The sequence below is a fragment of the Phyllostomus hastatus genome, unplaced genomic scaffold (assembly GCF_019186645.2).
Source record: "Phyllostomus hastatus isolate PE091 unplaced genomic scaffold, TTU_PhHast_1.1 phas_contig_40, whole genome shotgun sequence".
In the NCBI taxonomy this organism is placed as follows: domain Eukaryota; kingdom Metazoa; phylum Chordata; class Mammalia; order Chiroptera; family Phyllostomidae; genus Phyllostomus; species Phyllostomus hastatus.
The window spans coordinates 71,311,395-71,332,915 of NW_025333872.1; the positions used below are offsets into that span (position 1 = coordinate 71,311,395).

The 21,521-nt window shown below is 36.5% G+C and overlaps 1 protein-coding gene across 1 annotated transcript in view; it reads left to right on the forward strand.

Moving 5' to 3' along the window:
• The window catches only part of RSPO3 (R-spondin 3), a 76,578-nt gene that overhangs the window by 24,086 nt on the left and 30,971 nt on the right, over positions 1-21,521 (forward strand). The window contains exons 2-4 of the mRNA XM_045843409.1: positions 5,845-6,036; positions 6,512-6,658; positions 11,172-11,369. Coding sequence (XP_045699365.1) covers positions 5,845-6,036; positions 6,512-6,658; positions 11,172-11,369 — 537 coding nt within the window. The remainder of the gene's footprint in view (positions 1-5,844; positions 6,037-6,511; positions 6,659-11,171; positions 11,370-21,521) is intronic.

Sequence of the window (21,521 nt, forward strand, 5' to 3'; positions counted from 1 at the left end):
GATACACAGTATGTCAAAAATAGAAAAATTTATATATACATATATATTTGTATATATAAACATGTGGCTCTTTCAACAAATTATTAGTCACAAATAATAATGAAAGAATATGATATATCTCTGTTCATCTAGATATTATTGTTTGAGAATGTAAACATGTGTTATATGCCAGTAAGGAATTCTATTCATTCAAACATCTTTTGATATTTTGCTATCTCTGCCTAACATGCCAAGTTGCCCAAATGGCTGTGGAGATTAGCCATGGTCAGTTCTGCTTGGATGTTTTAACTTAAGAACAAATAAGAAACATTGGCTCTTTTTGTGTTTTGGGGTTGATTCAATAGAATTTGAAAGAGACTGCCAAGTAATTCAAATTTTTAACATTAGATTTTTCACAAAGTGAATATTGCCAAACATTCCAGAGGAATCGTGCATGAAACATCTCTTCCTGTAACCATAGTATTACCTTAAACTTTAAAATGATTCTGTAATAATCAAGTCCCAAAGTGTGATAGAAGTGTGCCGTCCTAACTTAGGCAAGAGAAAAAGGCTACATTTTCTGTAGGTGAATGGCTAATTGAAATAAATAGCACCTAGAAAAGCTTTTGTTGTTTTATTTTGAAAGGTTTATTTCATAATTAAATGTCTTTCAGAGGGTTATGTGATTAGAAGCTTGTTTTTACCAAATGTTCATAGGCACAGCCCACTTAAAATGATTCTTTACATACTTCCTGTTAAGTTTTTATCACTTTGACATTTTTATTATTTAAAAATACAAATAAATAGCTTATTTTAAAATTGTATTCCAATCATCCATTCAGTAATCAAAAATTCTTTAAGAGAACCTATTCAACAAGCAGTTGCCCTGTGTAGAAAAGTTGGAAATTACCAAGAAGGCTATGAAGAAATCATCAAGACAAGCCAGACTTCTGCCTTCATGAAGCTTTCAGTCAATGTGAATGCCCTTATAGAAGCTAAAGACATGGAGGAAAGAACAGGTGTAAAAATAACTTTGATTATAGAATTTCACTGGTCTCTTCTCCCTACCTTGTCTCTTAAGATTATTCCATAGAGCATAGCAGGCAGTGAATGCTATGAAGATGAGAAAAAATAACATTCAATAAATTTGTTAATTTATTGATTTTTCATTATCTTAATTATAAAATCAACAATTTAATTTGATGTATTTAGCATGTCTTTTAAACTTAGTCAAACCAGTTTTATAAGACTAAAGTCCATTGAATTTCTGGAAATGCTCTAGCCACAAAGAAATGATCATCGGAGGTAATTGGCAGCCTGCAACGATGGATCTCTTCCACATAGCAATTCACAGTAGATGTCAGTACATTTGCAGTTGAGCTGTAGAAGGGGGTTACAATGAAGCAAATTCACGAAGCCTTCACTTCAATTGTCACAGAAACAGAACCTAGATTCCAATGATGCAATTAGTTTGGCATATCATAAAAATGAAAATAGCGACCTAAATATTGTGTATTTACCAAATGCTCATATGTTCTTGATGTTTTATCAAAAAACTTGAATTAGCACTCATGATCATAGCCTTCAGGGACTCTTGCTTCAGCCATTCATCACAAGATTTTTAAATTGAGAAGTAGTGGGAAGTCTTCTTTAACAGTTAAAAACAATAATGAAGTCATTTAGAGTATCAAAAGTTCACACACTGGAAAATTATTTGTTAATCATTAATACATACTCTTTCATACTTAACCTTTATATACAGGTTTAAAAAAAATACTTTCCTCTTTACCAATTTTGAGGAAAGGCATCCTAATTTTACCATGTATTTGACACATTTGTAATCAGAAGGTCCCAGTTGAAAGTTTCTGGGAATTCTGCCCATTTTTCCACTTAATAATAACCCATATTACACTTCTAAAATTTACTTACATATACAGGGATCGATATGAAATATCAAAGATCTAGGTTCTAACTTTCGATCTTAAGTTACTACTTGTCTGGTACTTGACAGCATTTCTTTGAGTCCTAGTTTGGGGTTTCAAAATAAATAATTGTTGTAGCTCCTACCATTACCAACAACAGTTACAACAGTTCATTTAGCTTTCTTTGGAAGCAAAAGTGGTACTGAAATACAAAGCAATATTTAAATCAGTGGATTATATATCTTTTTCTCGTATTAAATGTACCTTATTTGAGGTTCTGTTTCCTTTTCTGACATTCTTCAGCACCTCCCCTCTCAAGATGCCTTCTCTGATTAAGTACCTACCACCAGAGACTAACACGTACATCTCAAGCAACCATCACACTACAAAGCTCTATCTATTGGACACTGTTTTCTAGAAAACGTGTAAAATCTGAAAAATCGGTTATCCCAAGCCATGTTTATATTTTCAGGCTTTTTGTTCTACATACCTTGCTCTAAAACTCCAGCAGAAGGTTTTCAGTCCCCTAGCCATCCTCTCTTTCCTATTCAGTAGTTGGAACTCAAAACACACCTTCTCAAATCTTCTTTCTTATTCAGTCCACATTCTGTTGATCAGCACATTTAATTGATTTCACCTCCTAAATATTTTTGGAACATGCATCCTTTTCTCACCCATCACATTGCTCCAGATATATTTTAAGGTATTACCAGTCTTTTACTCGATCACATTAGTCTCCTGGTTTCCATGCCTGCCATGCTGTCAAGGAAAATCACCTTTCCAATACAAATGTGATCATATGACTCACCAGATTTAAATTCCCCATATCTACAGATTATGTCCTTGGCCCACAAAGGGTTTCATAATCTAGATCTATCTACCATGTGCTTCTGATCTCCTTGATGTTCCTCATGCTCCCGTTAACCACTACTTAAGCATCAGTTGCACTGAACTCGTGCCAGTCTCCTTCTTGATGTGGTCGTTGTGGTGTTTCTTCCCCAAACCCCATCATGGCCACTTCCATCCTGATAACTTCAGCTCATTGTCTAAAATTAAGTAGTCTGTGAAACCTCCCCACCACCAACACCTCCATCGATTATATGAATAATAGTGCAACAACATCACTTGAAAAAGTGATTCAAAAATACAAAATGGTATATTATTAGAATGGAACAAAAAAGAAACATGACAAAGTGGAATTCTATTTTCTGTCTTAGAATCATAAGATTTGAAGGTTGAAAGGGTTGTTACAGTCAATTCAAACCAAAGTTTTCTGTGGTTTCCATATAAAAAGTAAAAACTCTTGCCTTAAGATGAAGTTTGGGAAATGTGTGTCTAGTTGTGTAATACTGACTATATAATTTGAGTGATCATTATACAGCTTTCAAGAAAGTAATCATTATGACACTCAACTATAAAAAAAATCTAGAACCTTATAATATGAACTTCATAGTCTCCATTCTTCTTACTTCCCACGACATAATAGTTAAACCTTCCTGAAGGAGTAAAGTTTGCCATCAGATATGTACCTGGTCATACTCGATATTACCTGATTAAGAAAAAACAAACAGGAGTTTCTTTGCCAGTTAGGACAACTATGTCTTTCCTCTTGCAAAAAAGTTATTCTGTTAAACATTTGTGTCTAGAAAGGAAACATATTTTCAAAAAGCAAGCAAAAAGAATGATCATAACACACTGGATGAGTGGACTATGCTGTGTTTCATCAGTAAAAGTTTTAAAGAGGGAATTGGGCACCCTCATAATTTTGGTGCAAATTGTTACCAATCGTGGGACCCATACCGTAATTTCCTGGAAAAGTTTCCAAACATCAAAACTCAATTGTTAAAGTGAAATTTATTTTAATGTTCATCATTGGTTTTTGAGCCTCTGAACATGTGAATCATGTTTATTTTCATAGCGGATTTATCTAAAGTTATGTCATCATTGACAAACATTTCAAGGTGCTCAAAAGTATATTTTGCTTCCTCCAAGCAGCTGCATTTCAGAGACAGGGACAGACTGGTGTGGACCGAGCCAATCCATCCTTGTGTAAACCCAGAGTCACTCAGTGCCCTGGGTTTGGAATGATTTTCTTTCAAATTGAAGTCCACTTTTCCACAGAGTTTTATAAAACAGTTTCATGAGTTGTTTTTGTTTTTAATCTACACCTCTAGTTTCTTAAAATGGGTCAGTTAGATTCAGAACACATGGAGCTCTCTTCCCTCCTTTCCAGTTCAAGGTCTTTTCCCGCTTAAAATACATACACATTTTCTGTAAGTCTCCAATGCTGAGTTACTGGCATGAAAAATTACCCTGTTACTTGGAAAGCAGTCCTCACTTACGAGTCCCCCTGGTCCTATAATGTCTAAACCTCCTGTGCCACTTTATATGTCTGCCCCACCCCACAGAGGAGCATGTGCAGGAAAAGCAGACTTCCCTTCCCCCACACATTTCCTCAGTTTATTTACAAAACGTCTTGGAATGAGAATGAGCTGCTTGTGGTTCCTGTGGCTGATTCGGGGATGGTTTCCTCCAGGCAGAGGGTGCTGGTCAACTGAGTGACCTCTCTGTAGCTAACCCGTGCACCCTGTGGTGAGGCTCATTGGGCTTATGGGTACCCCTTCCAAGTAAACCTGGGGGGATTTGTGTTTGTGGTAAAAGAACTTAGTATCAGAAATCACTGTGAAACAGACTAATGATGGCAAGGTCCTTCAGAGCCTGTCCCTCCCACCACTGACACAAAAAGTTAGAAATATACTGGGATGCATTTATACACTAATGTATCAACCTTTGCTTCTCATAAGGGTCAGGGTTTTTCCCTTCTGGACTCCAGAAAGGGCAATAAAGTTATTAATATTGTACTGAAATAGAGAATATGTTAGTGGACTAAACCATTCTGAATACCAGCTCCATGAGATTTGCCCTAGTTACCAGCAGTTTTCCAACAGCTCACACATAGGTGTCAATGACCAGATAGTTGTAGAAAGGTCTAAAGTTGTGAAGATGTCAAGTAAACATGAGTCTTCCAAGTGTTGGTTTATAATAGTTATGACTTGCTAATGGATAGTCTTATCACACAACTAAATGACTCCTGAAAACCTTTGAATTCTCAGGAATGTGTGTACACGTAGTCTTAGTGTCATGTCCTCACCAATACACATTTCACGGGAGTAAATGGACAATGAGGACACAAACCCTACAGGACTTCTCTGCCAATGCGTAATAGTGTCGAACGTAAGTTCTTTTAAATACTCACGTATGATCCACGTGGAAGTAACAGTATTTCCATTTAAATAACAGTATTTCCATAAATATCAAATTTTCACCATGTATCAGTTTGAACTGATTAAAATTAAACTCATGTGAGTTTAATGCGAGGAGAAATATTTCAGGAAAGCATTGGCAGGTGGGAATCGAATAGCTACATAGTTTCAGAACCAATTAGCAATGGATCAAGAGTAAAACTGTGTACTCTAACAGACCATAGTTGAAAAAAGATATCCTAGAACACAGTGTCCTTCAGTTAAGCCCCAGTGCATGTTGTCATCCGTGCTTGAAGAAATGAGAGACGGCTTATCATGCACCACAAATGAAAAGCAAAACTAATGTGCATTGATTTCAATGAATGAGCACAAAATTAGTATCTCTGATCTGCCAGAGTGCTAGTTCAATTGGGATATACGTAATAATAAACAGTGTGAGGCAATATATTATACTTTACATGCTCAAATTTTAAGGCCTTTCAAATCAGAAACAACGTATGTACATATTAAAAGGAAATATCAAATCACAAAAAAGAGGGGAAAAATCACAACTCATTCTCCCATTACCACCTAATTGAAAATTAATGAAAAAAAAATGTAGATCCTACCCGGAGAATGTCCTTGGCCTTCTCTATTAACAATTTAACCTTCGTTGTTGTCTTTCTACATGTGCCCCCCAGTGCATCCTAACGTCAGTCAAGGCTGCCAAGGAGGCTGTGCAACGTGTTCAGATTACAATGGATGTTTGTCATGTAAGCCCAGACTATTCTTTGTTCTGGAAAGAATTGGCATGAAGCAGATCGGAGTGTGTCTCTCTTCATGCCCAGGTGGATATTACGGAACTCGATATCCAGATATAAATAAGTGTACAAGTAAGTGCCTACACAAAATTATGTTTTTATCTCATCCTTGGGGACTTTCCAGATTTGAAATGCCTCTAGAATATTTGTGGTATTCAATGGTATTCAATGCTATAATAATATTTACCTGGTAATTAGGTAAACGCTGCTTGGACTTTACCCTCTGAAATAGGCAAATGCTGAAATATTTTCACTATCATTGAATATAAGTAGATATTTGGTTATAAATATTCTTGGTAGTAGACTTACTGCCAATTTTTTTTTCATAAGGCAAACAGTACAACAATTCTAAAATCAATGACTTATGTATGTCAACTAAATGACTGAGGGGGAGTCCTTAATTTAGTTTGGCAAGATCATTTTGAAGCCTGAATGGTTGTTTGACACAGAAGTCATATGTGCCAGTGTTGTAAGTATACAGAACTGGCCCAATAATAGCTGAGTGAAAATAATGAAAAATTGTTTCTCACTTCTTTTTCTCTTTCAGAATGCAAAGCTGACTGTGATACCTGTTTCAACAAAAATTTCTGCACAAAGTGTAAAAGTGGATTTTACTTACACCTTGGAAAGTGCCTTGACAATTGCCCAGAAGGGTTGGAAGCCAACAACCACACCATGGAGTGCGTCAGTATTGGTGAGGAGGAGCTTTAAGGTTTACAAAGCATGAGGAACACCTCCGGTGATAACTGAGTCTCCGTGGAAGTGCTTCTCAACGTGGTATTTCAAAAGAACCTGAGGGACCATCCCTAAGAGGTTCTCGCCATCCTCACATCTCAGCAATGTTTTCATGACTTTACCCAGCATGTATTAGAGCACAGTTAGCACCCTGTGCGAGCTCCATTGTTTCTTAGAGACCGTTAATAATTACTTCAACTACCCTTATCAGTATGGATTTGTTTTGTATCTTTAATGAAGTTTTACTTATAGTAATATATATATATTAATATATATATACACACTATATATACACTCTCTATATATTTGACCATACATATATTAGGTCTTGAACTCAACCTTAGAGCAAAAATTTTACAAAACACCTAGGTCTAATCTCATTTAGTAACCAAAGTTATTTTCCAAGGAGAGCAAAAACATGCCCAGTGGGTAGATCAAATACCTAGAGAACTGGAGCTGATACAGTTAAAACTCTTACTCTTTCCTTTCCCACTGCTTTGCTGAAATGACCTGCTACGCAGATATTGGGAAACAAGGGGAGATTTTGGACTTACTCACACTGACGGAGGAGGCAGTCCCAGGGTCTGATTAATTGCAGGCTGAGTTTCCTGGAGGGGAGGTCCCTCAGACAAGTTGTTTGTCTAAATAACAGATCACTGTCAGGCTATATTTTCCTTCTTTTAAATGCTGTGCAGCTACTACAGCTACAAGTTTGACGAACACTTGGGGAGCAGATGCTAAACCAAATGGGAAAACAGCATACTAAATCTCAAAATCCCCTGGGCTAGAGCTACAAGAACCTTTGATGCTGCGCTGATGTTGGCATATGCACACAATGTCCTCCTGATTCAGTACAAGATAGACTCCAGGACTCTCCTGGGGTCCCCACAGACAGATCCATTAGAACCTAGAGTGCTGGCGTAATAACTCTGAAGTGGTGATTTAACCATTTCAGATCCACACAGAACATTTATTTCTAAACAAAGGTTTTGGCAGAAGGAAATAAATGATATGTCAAAGATAATTTCAGAGCATCTAGAAAACAACAGTCCTGAACAGTTCATGACTTATTTTGGCTCTTTCTTTTTTTAAAATTTAGTCAATAAAAACACAGAAAAACACCTTAAAATAAGGTCAAAGTTACTGTGGAAATAACAGGAAACAGTTCTGTGGAATATCGAAGTACAGAAGTTCAAGATGACTTGCAGAGAGTGTGTGATATTTCTCTACCCAGAAAAAGGGCGCCTATTTAGATTTTTCTTAGTTGTTGGAAGCGTAGCATTTAGTCCTTGAAAGGATATTTATTTTAAATTTGTCAATGCTTTCTTATCAGAGAGAGCATTTAACAATTAGAACTATTGGATGAGCCTTTAAAGCTTACTGGAAATTTATCCTACCACCAAGACAAAGACTATTTCTTAACACAATAAAATTAAAGAATTTATACATTTTAGAGTAGGGGTTAACAATATAAAACCCCTTTAGTAAACCTGGCTCATTGACCTGGGACACACTGGCAATGCAAATCAGCAGCTTTGGTTCAGGACTGGCTCTTGTCGCTCACTTCCTGTGAAGTGTCTCCCGTCATGCAGTGTCTCACCTGTCCTGTGCAGGCCATGCCCATGGGCTTGCCCCAGAATTCCATGAGAAATGATGACTTGCTTAATTATCACAAAGGACCATTAAAGCCTATTCCTTTAACAAATATGAAAACTAGAACTCGGAGAGCTGAAATGATGATCTCAAGGATGCAAGTGAGTTATTGTCAGTGCTATAATTAGTACCTTAACTCTAGCTCTCCAGTGTTCACCCAACAGGTTGAAGAATGTGTTTCTCCCTCTCTTTGCTAAAATCTCAGTGTATGGCTTGTTTCTTACCTAGATTTTCAATGGATAAGAAAGGCCATAAACATAGATATCACCACCCTGATAGAGAGCTGGGATAAAAGTCTCACAAACATCCATTGCCATGGTTTACAGGTCAAGTCAAGCACAAATATCCGCTGCACTCAGTTTTATAGGGGAACATATTTCTGCTGCTTTGTACTCCAGATATTTGCTTCCTTTCTGAACTGTCATTCCATTCTCTCATCCTTATTGCTTCTCTTGGAAAGTTGGCGTTGTTAAGTAGTCAAAAAGGGAAGATATTCAGCTCCAAGAGTGAGTAGTAAGGAACTTGCCCTTGCTGTGTTCTCTGTGGAACCATGTAGTTAGCCAACAAGAATGAAAGCAAACAAGTAATAATGTTATAATGGTGTTGTAAGTACTGGTGGAACATCCAGTTCAGCTTTCCTCCCAGTTCAATAATCCCTCCTACCGCGTTCCTGACTGATGATCCACCACAGCGTGGCCACGTCCTGGGACCAGCAACCAGTTATGCTTGGGAGGCACTTGCTTTGTTAGTGAATAGTTAATTTCCTGGACTAAGACTTATCTTCATAGAGAAGATAGAATAAATGCGGAAGTGGAGTAGTCCTGTTTTTTCTTAGTTACCTCTGAACCGAATAGTGTCCTGGGTCTATGTGGTTCATTTAATGACCTGAACAACTTGCTACCCTTGTTATTGTCCTTACATGTTTTCCATTTTTCTCAGAAATGTTTTTGGACACTAATACTATAGATTCCTTCCATAGTATTTCTCCAGGAGAAATTTTCCTTCTCTCAAAGCTATTTAATATACCATCTTATTAGAGCTTTTTACTATCTGAACTCTTTAGTTTTGAATATTTTCCCTCCTTTATCAATAGAATTATCCATTATTAGATATTATCTATTATTAGAATATTATTATTAGAATTCCATTGTTAGAACCATTTGTCCTCTGACTAAGGACTCATAGGTAGCTAGCTGTAATTTTTACAACATTTTTCTGAAGTCTGAGTATACATTTGCCAAGAGCACCTTTGTTATTGTAGAAAGCAACAAAGTTGCTCTTCATTTCCACATCATATACTTTTTTTCTCATTTAGTCCTCTTAGTTCTGGCATTAAATGAATACTAGACAAAGTGATAGCTAATAAACTTTGATTTTTATTTTTCCATGCAGCTTCTTGGAGGTCTTTTTATTTGTTGTGCTGAAGATCCACTGTTTTTTAATGATTAATATTGGGATGGAAGATACTTCCTTAACTGGCAAGAGACCATAATATCATTACGTGACTTTGTTGCTCTAACATTACTATAACAGAGCATGAAGACTATTTTGAAAGTGGTTCAATAAAGTTCATTTGAGTTCATAGAAGCTTAAATTCACTTATCTAATCATTTCCATTTAACTCTGTGTCATGTTCAGATACCTGAGAGTGACTGAAAAAGCATGTGAAAAAATGTGTGCCAAATGGACTTGAATTTCTAAAGCATTTCTGTTCTATCTCTTGAGGATGTATAAAATATAGAATTCTTCCCAGAAGTAAGAATTCTGTGAATCAGAATGCAGTAAGAAAATTTACTAGAAACTTCTTTTTGTGGAGAGAAACTTGTTTTATCATCTGAAAGAGTTACTATTACAAGCTGTTATAGTTGTTGAAAATTAGGAAGTCTGTGGACATAAATATAAGAATAGCACTTTACAGATATTTATTTTTATTAGAAGTACAAAAATCTGACTTTGAAACGCGCTGATTGAAGAGATTAACGCATAAAGGAAAGGACCAACTCTGCAAAAGAAGCTTTAGAGAAAGTACATCAGTTGATCTTAGGAATCACTTGGTCAAGTTAATTCTAGCATCGGTCTAACAGCTGAAATTGACCCAGAATTCACTCAAAATAGATGTTGCCATGTTTGAGCCATACCAATTAAAAATGATAATATTTAAGTACCCAAGATCAATGAAGTAGAAGAGATAGTGAACTGAAGGCTGAGGAACTGATTCTTTTTTTTTTTTTTTGCTTTACAATTCTGTAATGAAGTTATCAAAGCATGTTCTCAGTACCTGCCAATCAGTATTGCATACATTGTTAGTATTACAGATTCTCAGGCCCAGTCCTAGACAACTGAATCAGAAACACTGTGGGTAGGACCTGGGGTTCTGTGTTTTAGCAAGCCCTCCTGGGGATTCTGTTGTGTGCTACAGTTTGAGAGTCAGTTCTCTAGCCCATAATAATGACTATTCTATCAAGTTCTGGTCAGAATCAATGACTATTCTATCAAGTTATGTTCAGTGTTTAGAAATTGTAAAACATCGGTCAACTGTAAGTAATTATATTAGTTGCTGGTTAATCAAATCTAAACTGAAAAGTAAACCTAATGTAAGAATAAATTTACCTGACAATATGAGTACTAGACACCTGAAAACATTCTATTCCTGCCTTTCCCTTTACATTCGTATTAAATCATCTTGCCCTACTTGGTTCTGCAGGGTTTCCACTCAGAACGCTCGGGCACGTATTGAGGGAAGCAAGCCGTTTGGTTTGCATAATGATCTGGAACGTACCTGTGAGCCAGCTGAGTCTGTGTCTGCTGCTCTGTTTCAGTGCACTGTGAAGCCAGTGAGTGGAGTCCTTGGAGTCCATGCACGAAGAAAGGAAAAACATGTGGTTTCAAAAGAGGGACTGAAACAAGGGTCCGGGAAATAACACAGCAACCGTCAGCAAAAGGCAACCTGTGTCCCCCAACCAGCGAGACCAGAAAGTGTACAGTGCCAAGGAAGAAGTGTCAGAAGGGAGAACGAGGTACAGTCGTACTAAAAAAAATGTCCTTATTTGAATCTTCATAACTTGATGCAGTTTTTACTTTATTTCTTAGGACACATTCAGTATTGTCACTCATGTCTAAACCATAAAATGCGTAGCAACCAAATAATATGTTGGCTGTGAATCACAGACATAGATATGCAATTTTTAAAAAGGGAGCCTGCTATCAGAACTTCAAACTACTGTAAAAGTGCACTAATTGAATCTGGGTGAAAAAGGTTGCATCATGGAAATTTAGGCTTATTTGGGGGGCCGGATGCATGATTTTTTCTCCGCTCCACCTTCCTAGTACCTAGAAAACATTTGGGTAGCCTCATGAACACAAGGTCTAATACCATGTAGTGCAAGACCATGGTGAAGAGACACTAGAAAATAAACTCATTCCTTTCTTCATTGCTTATGAATGAAGACAGTGCAATTAGGGCATAAGCTTTTTGTAGCTAAACATATTTTAAAGGTTACACAGGATTTTTAAAATATTTAAATAGGTATGTTTTCAATACTGACTTTTGAGATAAAGAATCAAGCCATATTTTATCAATATAATATAAGCATCAATGACATGTTATCCTCCATTTTTTTCATATTACACTAACTTTGTATACCAGATTACAGAATTTATTAGGTTAGTATTGAATAACTCTGGGTCAGGTCTTGTTCTGAAGTCTTATGATTGCCAAGGAAAAATGTACCATTTAATATGATGCTTTGAGGTGATTAAGTTTCCATCTAGAAGTTGTTGACCTTTAAAGTTTAATTTTTTCATCTTTCTCACTGTCTTCAGCACCACTGCCTACAAATATGTTATATAGGTTTATATAACTTTACACAGTCAACAAATTATCTCAATTAATTTTAACTTAAAGAAGTTTGGCTGCCAGTATAGTTGAACTTCCTTTGCTTATTTCATTCATTCATTCATTCATTTACTTTATGGCCACACTTAGTGCTTAGCCCTAGAGATTCACAACTGAATAAGGTACAATTTGTCAGAGTTCTCTGGAGGTTTGAGGTGTTCAGACAGATTTTCACAGTGTCATGGAGTAAGAGAGATTATATGTGTGTGAATGAGTTCAACAGGGATGCAGAGGGGGTCGCTGTGTGAACCTGAACGTTGCTCGTTAAGGAGGAACTGGAGTTACCTGTATTCCGCGCAGTGTCTCACTGCGCCGAGTGAAATGGCCATCATCAGGATGCATAAAGCTCATTCTTGTTACTAGCAGTCAAGTAGTTAATGTGATAAAATTCTTAAAGACATTGATTATCTTAAAGAGCTTTTGTGAATTTGTAAGAGGTTTTGATTAAAATTAAGCTTAAGGAATGAAAGTTGGCTAGTGACAAAGGTCTTTCTGGCATTTGTTACCAATTAATTTAAAACATCTTAGATTTTAAAAGTTGGATTTAGAAATCAAATACTTCTTTACTATACTTGTAAGTTCCAATAGTTGTACATTTACTTATGTTTACTATATTTTCTTTAAATGTAGTGACTTATAGTTCACTCATATTATTACTTCTATAAAGATTCTACCTTACTAATCAGTATTCAGTACACTTGTCTTTTCAAATATAAGTAAAGAAACATTATCCAATAAAAAATTAAATTATGATACTAATCACTTTTTTTACTTGAGAATATGATCTTCTAATATATTTTGCTAGCATATGATTTAAACATTAACATTGAAAATATCAGTTTTCAAAAACTAAGAATGGATAAGACAAATAATATAACAAGAAGTTTAAAAATAGTAACCTTTGACATAAGCTTGGTTTAAAAGTTACTTTTTCCTCCTCTCTGATAGGATATGGTGACATTTTATGTTTACAAAGGAATACTATACAGCCTTAAAAATGTATGTTTTATTCTTTTTCAAGTTTGATAATACATAATCAAGTAGGAAATATAAATTACATTTATAATTAAATACCAGATTCAGTTCCACTTTTTAATTAATCTTCATTCATCTTTTATTTGTCAAAAAATTTTCTCAAGTAGCCTAAAAATTTAAGTTACAAAGGAAACCACTTCTTTCATTCTTTGCCTCTCAAACCTAACAGTTCTCTTAGCTTCTTTTAATGATAACTTTGAACATGGAGAAACCAAGTGGAAAAGTATTTATAACCTCTAGACAGGCCACTATATTACATCAAAATAATATTACTCAGAATACTTTATTTAGACTCTGAGATACTCTGATATATATACAGTTCCAGCAAAGTAACACCCCTTTTAATTACAAAATCATTTATTACAAAATCATAAGCATGTAATTCTGTAACATAACAATATCATACTCAAGCACACCATGTGACATTTTAGATGAAATGTTCAAATTGCTGTCCATCTCGTGTGAGACATTCACATACCCTACCAACCGCACTCGAGCAAACCTTACTTCTGCTGGACTATATAAATATAATATAAATATAAATATGCAATAAAGTGTTAAGGACAAATACAATAAAGTGATAAAGACATGATTTCTCCTACCACTAGCACAGCTATTACTGAGTTGTTCTTAAATGCTTATAGATTCATAAAATAAGATATTTTAGATTCATGGCTGGAGTATTTCTGCAGAGTAAGCTAAAGGATAAGGTGTTTTAAAATAAAACTTAGCTTCAAAATCTTGAATTTAAACTTACATCTATCATTCCCGCTTAAAAGGTTAACAATAGACAGAGGTAGATAAGTCATATTTGGAAAAGGTGTAGAGCATGTGTTCAGTATTTTTTCTGCTGTGTTGTAATTGCCAAAGGCAAGGTCTCCAGGGAAGAATGATAAGATCCAGAAATGACTTTTCAAAATGTACACAAAGAGGCTGAATAGAAGGAACTAGGTTTTCATAACAGGATGGATTATTCTAGTTGTAAGATGCATATATATATACACAATATATATTTGAAAATTATTAATCTTACACATATACACATTTTCTTTACTAATATTCTTCTCATTCTTGGACTAGTTACAATAAATAAATCTGCAAAGAAAAATGCAATTTCTTCAGTCCCAAATCTGAAACTTTATCTGATATACTCTTCATACCATTTAAGATTATTTCCCTTTACCTGACATGCTACCTTTTAATCAATTTGAATGTCTCCATTAATTACTAGCTTTAATTAGTTATCCCCATTACAATAATTTCTAGCTTTAGCCTGTTTCAATTGAATTGTATGTCTAAAAAGTCAAAGATATATAACATTTGAAGAGATTATAAAGGTTAACATACAGATTACTGTCACATGTGCATTAAACATTGTATTGAAATACAAGTAAACAAGAGAAAATGCACCGTCAATGGTTGTAAACTTGTATTTATTGACTCTTGATTTACTCAGTGTAACCCTCTTAGCTAAGGGGAAGTGAAGCAGGACAATGAAACATACATGTGCCTGCATTTGATGCAAAAGGGTGATTTTTGTGTGTATGCAGGGGTTGGGGGGCACAAAGGAAGGAGGATCACCAAACATGTTCCTTATTCATTTGTATATTTTAACTGAAGAAAATTCCCTATAGATATTGGGTTTTCAGGCAATTTTCAAAGAAAGGAAGAAAGAAAGAAAGAAATTTTGTTGCATGAAAAACATACTAATGTATTACATGCAGTGCATGATCTTAGCGTAGAAAGGGAGGGGAAGAGTAGTCACAGAAGAAATGGTGTCGGGTCTACTTTCTTGACGCCAGCAAGAAACAGCATCCCTCCCGCCAGGGAAAAAGAGCAGGGGAAAGAGAACAGGAATCCATTAAAACATAAATAAATAAAATGTCCAGGGACATTTCCAGGGAAGAAACAGTGTGGGAATTATTGCGTTATTTGGACACATTACAGGTTGCTTTATGTGCCTTCTCCAAATTAGTAAAGTAGTGAAAGTCTAGTAAGTTTTACACAAAAGAAATATGTTATATGTTAATTTGTAAATGGCTATTAATCACATCTTCAAATACCACTATTATAAATATGCATTATGTTTATCATGAGCACTATATTTTATTTTATTTTTTAAAGATTTTACTTATTTGTTTTAGAGAAGGGAAGGGATGGAGAAAGAGAGGAAGAGAAACATCTGTGTGTGGTTGCCTCTCGCCTGCTCCTTACTGGGGACTTGATCTGCAACCCAGGCACATGTCCTGACTGGGAGTCGAACAAGCAACTGTTTGGTTTACAGGCCGGCACTCAATCCATTGAGCCACACTAGCCAGGGCATATCATGAGTACTATATTTTAAACTACAGCAAAAAAAAAAGTTTTAAAAAATCAAGCAAATAAAAAATGAGTCTGTTTCATTCCTACATATCCTCCCGTTTATTAGTTTACTTCTTGAAATCTTTATGACAACTATTCCAGTGATGAATAGTTGAGTTTTCTACAAGAAGAATTTATATTAAATATTCATTCAAATTCAAAACAAGATATTTAGCCAGTATTCTCAGAACAGCACTCAAAATCCAAATAGATGGATTCATTAACTCAAAATTGTAGGATGCCAACTGGCTTAGAGTACGTGGATGATGTCCTCTCCCCACCTTCACTTCATGGAGGAGGACCAGCTGGCCTGCAGGCACTCATTCTGTTTAAGCTTTGGAGGGTGGGAGCCTTCTGCTCCTCCCCTGCACCCAAGCAGTGGACTAGCCCTTTGACATAGGTCAGAGAAAATTTCAAAAAGTACAGAGCTAAGATAATAATGGCATAAAGACTGTGGCTCTTTTTTTATTTTTAATTATTTTATTGTTGTTCAATAACAATTGTACCCATTTCCCCCCATTGTTCTCCCCTGCCCTGCCCCTCCCCCCACATTCAATCCTTACCCTCCTACCCCATGTCCTTGTCCATGGGTCCTTTATACACATTCCTTGATTTGACCCTCCCCGTTCTTCCCCCTGTCATCTCCCTCCTGCCTCCCCTCTGGTCACTGTCAGATTGTTCTTTATTTCCATGTCTCTGGTTCGCTTCAGCTTGCTTGTTTGTTTTATTGATTAGGTTCCTGTTAAAGGTAAGATCATATGGTATTTGTCTTTCACCCACTGGCTTATTTCACTTAGCATAATACTCTCCAGTTCCATCCATGCTGTCACAAAGGGTAGGAGTTCTTTCTTTATGCTGCATAGTATTCCATTGTGTAAATGTACCACCATTTTTTGATCCACTCGTTTACTGATGAGCACTTAGGCTGTTTCCAGCACTTGGCAATTGTAAATAATGTTGCTATGAACATTGGGGATGCATAGGTTCTTCTGAATTGGTATTTCAGGATTCTTAGGGTATAATCCTAGCAGTGGAACTGCCAGTCAAAAGGCAATTCCATTTTTAGTTTTTTGAGGAAATTCCATACTGTTTTCCACAGTGGCTGCACCAGTCTGCAGTCCCACCAACAGTGCACTAGGGTTCCCTTTTTCCCACATCCTCGCCAGCACTTGTTGATGGTCATTCTGACTGGTGTGGAGTGGTATCTCATTGTGGTTTTAATTTGCATCTCTCTGATGGCTGGTGTTGCTGAGCATCCTTTCATATTTCTCTGGGCCCTCTGTATGTCCTCCTTGGACAAGTGTCTATTCAGGTCTTTTGCCCATTTTTTAATTGGATTATTTGTCTTCCTGGTGTGGAGTTGTGTGAGTTCTTTATATATTTTGAAGATCAAACCCATGTCCAAGGTATCATTGGCAAATGTATTTTCCCATATAGTTGGTTCCCTTTTCATTTGCTAATGTTTTCTTTAGCTGTGCAGAAGCTTTTTATACAACAAAGACAGAAAACTATAGGCCAGTATTGCTGATGAACATAGATGCTAAAATGGTCAACAAAATATTGGCAAACCATATCCAGCAATACATTAAAAAGATCATATACCATGATCAAGTGGGATTCATTCCAGGGATGCAAGGATGGTACAATATTTGGAAATCAATAAACATAATACATCACATAAACAAATGGAAAAACAAAAATCACATGATCATACCAATAGACACTGAAAAAGCATTTGATAAAGTATAGCACCCATTTATGATAAAAACACTCAGCAAAGTGAGAGTAGAGGGAGGATACCTCAACACTATAAAGACCAGATATGAAAAACCTGCAGCTAACATAATACTCAATGGGCAAAATTTAAAAGCTTTCCCCCTAAGATCAGGAACAAGACAAGGGTGTCCACTTTCACCACTTTTATTCAACATACTATGGGAAGTTCTAGCCACAGCAATCAGACAAGAATATGAAATAAAAGGCATCCAAATGGAAAAGGAGTAAGTAAAACTGGCATCGTTTGCAGTTGATGTGATGGTGGACATAGAAAGCCCTATAGACTCCACCACAAAGAGACTGTGGTTCTTAACCAGAATGATTTTGTTCCCCAGGGGCTATTCCTGATGATCACAACTTGGGCAAAGGGAATGCTATAGACATCTAGTGGGTAAAGACCAGGGATGCTGCTGAATATCCTATGTTGCACAGGACAGCCCCACACAATAAAAATTATCTGCTAATGCCAAGGAGGAGAAATCCTCATATAAACTCAACAATCTGCCTTCGTTATCCCTTCTTGGGTATCTAGTCAGTTCCTACCCAAATGTGCTGTTAGTTCAGATACTGAGAAGGACCACTTGCCTCCAACAAAAGAAAGTCTGCACATGGTATGAAGCTTTGGTAACAAGGACAAGATGGTGGAACACAGGGGAAAATTTTTTTCTCCAATCAATATAAAAATAATAGTTGTTTATTAAAAATTGATATTTTAATTTAAAACATTTCAGTGTCACACAAAAATACTCAGCTATGTTAAAATCTCCAAGAAAGGTAGTCCATTGCAGTAAATAAAACCTTCAGTGCTCAGAGAGATATTCCCTAATAAAATGTATGCATCCCCTATTTTACAACCCTGTTGTATGTTTTTAAATGTCTCAATCTTAAAGAAAAAGCTCAGAATAAAATAAGAAGCCTTTTATTTCATCCTAGGTGCCATTTTTTATAACTCAACCGTAAGTTCTCTATAACTGATACCAAATTTATATTATCCTATTTTTGTAGTCTTTCTAAGATCTTGAGGACATTATTCATGGTGGTCAAAATTCATGGTGGGAAATACCTGTGTTACCATTGTGGTCCTTTCCTTGCAATGGTGATAGAATTTAGGTTTCTCTGCTGTTGATGTGTACCTCAGCATCCCTATTCTAAAACCATCATATGATAAATTATCCTCATAAATGCCTGTATTTTCTCAGGTTTTTGTGATGTTTATAAATATCTAATGTTTGACCCATAACATGCATGGGTCAAGTTAATAAATAAAGTGATAGTTATAGTATACCAAGCATTGTTCAGCCCTTAAGCAAACAATGATTTTGCCGTTGTTTAGATCCTGTGCATGAAAGTGAAGTTGTTCAGTTAGCTTTCACTGCATAACAAATGACCCCAAAACACACAGGCTTAAAACAACAATAACAATAAATGTGAATGAGCAATTTAAGCGGAGATCCCCTTGCAATTCCATCTGGGCTCCTTCATGCAGTTGGCTGTCTGAGGACTAAGGAAACTGTGCTGTTTCTATCATTGTCAAGGTGGGTAGGATTCTACAAGGTTTGAAGAGGGAGAGGAAAAGCAGTTTCTCTTAAAGAGTACATGGGGGAGGGGTATAGAATGGTGGTGGAAGAAACTTGGAGTAGTGATACAATACAATATACAGGTGATGTATTATAGAGTTATACACATGAAACCTATATAATTTTTTGCCCTGGCTGGTGTGTCTCAGTGGATTGAGTGCCAACCCATGAACCGAAGAGTTGCAGATTCAATTCCCAGCCAGGGCACACGCCTGGGTTGTAGGCCAGGTCCCCAGCAGGGGGTGCACAAGAGGCAACCACACATGCATGTTTCTCTCCCTCTTTTTCTCCCTCCCTTTCCTTCTCTCTAAAAATAAATAAAATCTTTTTTTAAAAAAGAAACCTACATAATTTTATTAATCAATGTCACTGCAATAAACTGAATAAAAAAGTAGTAAGTAAACAAATATTAAAAAATAAAACAATGTACCTATAATGAGAGAAGGTAAGGTCATTTGCAAAAGTTAAGGATGTGTATGTGTGATATGTAAACAATAAACAGAAGGCAAAAGGGACTGAATTGAAGATTTAATGGAAAAAGAAATGCATATAGAAAAGAACAGAAACATAGTGGATTAAAGAGGTTTTGAAGAATTTGCCATATACAACCATTCTGCCCACATTAATAATGATAGCCTACTGGTGCCAGACACTGTGCTAGAAACTTTATGTTTGGATTTGTCCATCAGTAAAAAATACACCTCTTTCTATTTGGGGTCTTCTTTGACAACAATGTATAAGAATTAAACCATTTGAGTGGTGCATTCCCATTCGTGATGCTAAAAGTGACACAGTTTAAAGGTAAACAAGCTTAGGAATGTCTCTGTTTCAATGATATCACAAAATGTAATTGGAACCTGGTTGTATTTGTTTGGTCACACCTCTTGGGAGGCCGAAGGACAAGGCATCCAACCCTTCAGCCAGGCTCGAACAATCTACAAAGTTAGTCTGTAACTCTGCTATGAAGAAGTTGCTGGAGTAGATAAAAGGAGAACAAGATAATGATCTATGGAAAGAATAATTCTTTTGTGCCTTCAAATGTGGGGTGTCTTCTCTGCCAAAGAGGTTTCAGCAACACCAGCAGTTTCAAGGAGTGACTGTGTTAGGGAGGTGGGAAAGAGAACAGGAGCATGAAAGGAGGAAGTGTCTTTTTGCAGGAGAAATGTTTACTTTGTAATTAGCAAAGGACAAGAAGGCCCTTTTGGAAACTATACTTGGGGGTCCAAAATTTAAATTTATGCTGATGCTCTCCCAGTCTCTCTCTAGGGAACCCTCCTAATTGGCAGGGATCTCAGTTGGCTAGAAAAGGCTGCACATGAAGCCAAGGTCTCAGGGTCATTTCTCCAAAGGGCCCCTTAAGTCAGCTCTGTCCCACAGCCACAAGCTGTATGTTTAACCCTACTTAACCATCTTGAAAACACATATTAGCACATCAGCATGGTGGTCACAGAAAGAAATACATATGTTCACCTTGAGACCAAAACTAAAAGTATGCAGAGATATTTTATTTTTGCCAGCATAAACAAATGTCTTCGTAAATGTGCTAGCAAACTCTAATGAAGACGTCAGTTACTGATGGAGCAAATTGCAAAGCTGAAAACTGTCCACACAGGTATTTATTATAAGTGAGCTGATCACCAATGCCCATTACCTTGTGGACTGACATAAACCATGATGCCAGCAGCTCAGATAGAAGATTCATAATGGCAGGGACTTCTTTGTTTCTTTTGTTCATTTTATATCCTAGAAACCTAAGAGTGTCTAGCACATAACTGGTGCTTTAATAAATATTTGTTAAGTGTATGAAGGTACCTTGGCCTGGCCTTTTATTTTTTCTTCCAGTTCTGCCCTTTGCAAATTGTGAAGTATAATAGAAATAATCATTGCATGTGGTTTTACAAAGGAAGAAACAGCACTTGAGATAGGAAGAGAATGTGGAATGATGAGTAATCCCACTCTTTTTAACTTTTGTTTAAAGTGTCCTACTTTTCATGTCCTAAATTGGAAATGCTTTTTTATCATTTTTCTTTCTGTCTTTTCATTTCTCCAAATACATTATTTTCAAATATATGCCATTACTGCTTGAACAGAAAAAGAATATAACAGTATTTATCCCCCTTTGATAATCCTTTTTTTCACCAAGCTCACTGTTAACCTGCCTCTGTATTCATCAGTCACTTAAACTGAAAATGGCAGATTCCAAATTACCTGAAGCAAAAGGAAAATTATCTTCTTCAGGCACAGATTGCTGCAAGCCCTTAAACAATATCATGTGGCCCTTTCTCACCGTTCCCACCCGTCCTGCCTCCGTTCTCATTGCGGATTGGCCGGGTTCTCCCCTGCCGCGCAAAGCCTTTCTCCACTTAAGGGAGAGCTGGTGCTGGGCAGCCCTAGGTCTAGATCCGCGTCGCTCTCAGTCCGAACTGATAGTTCTCTCGCTGAGTTTTCACTCATCGCCTCTCGTGAATGGACTCAGATGGACCCTACAGGGATCCGATGTCCACCCCGAATGAATCACTGGGGCA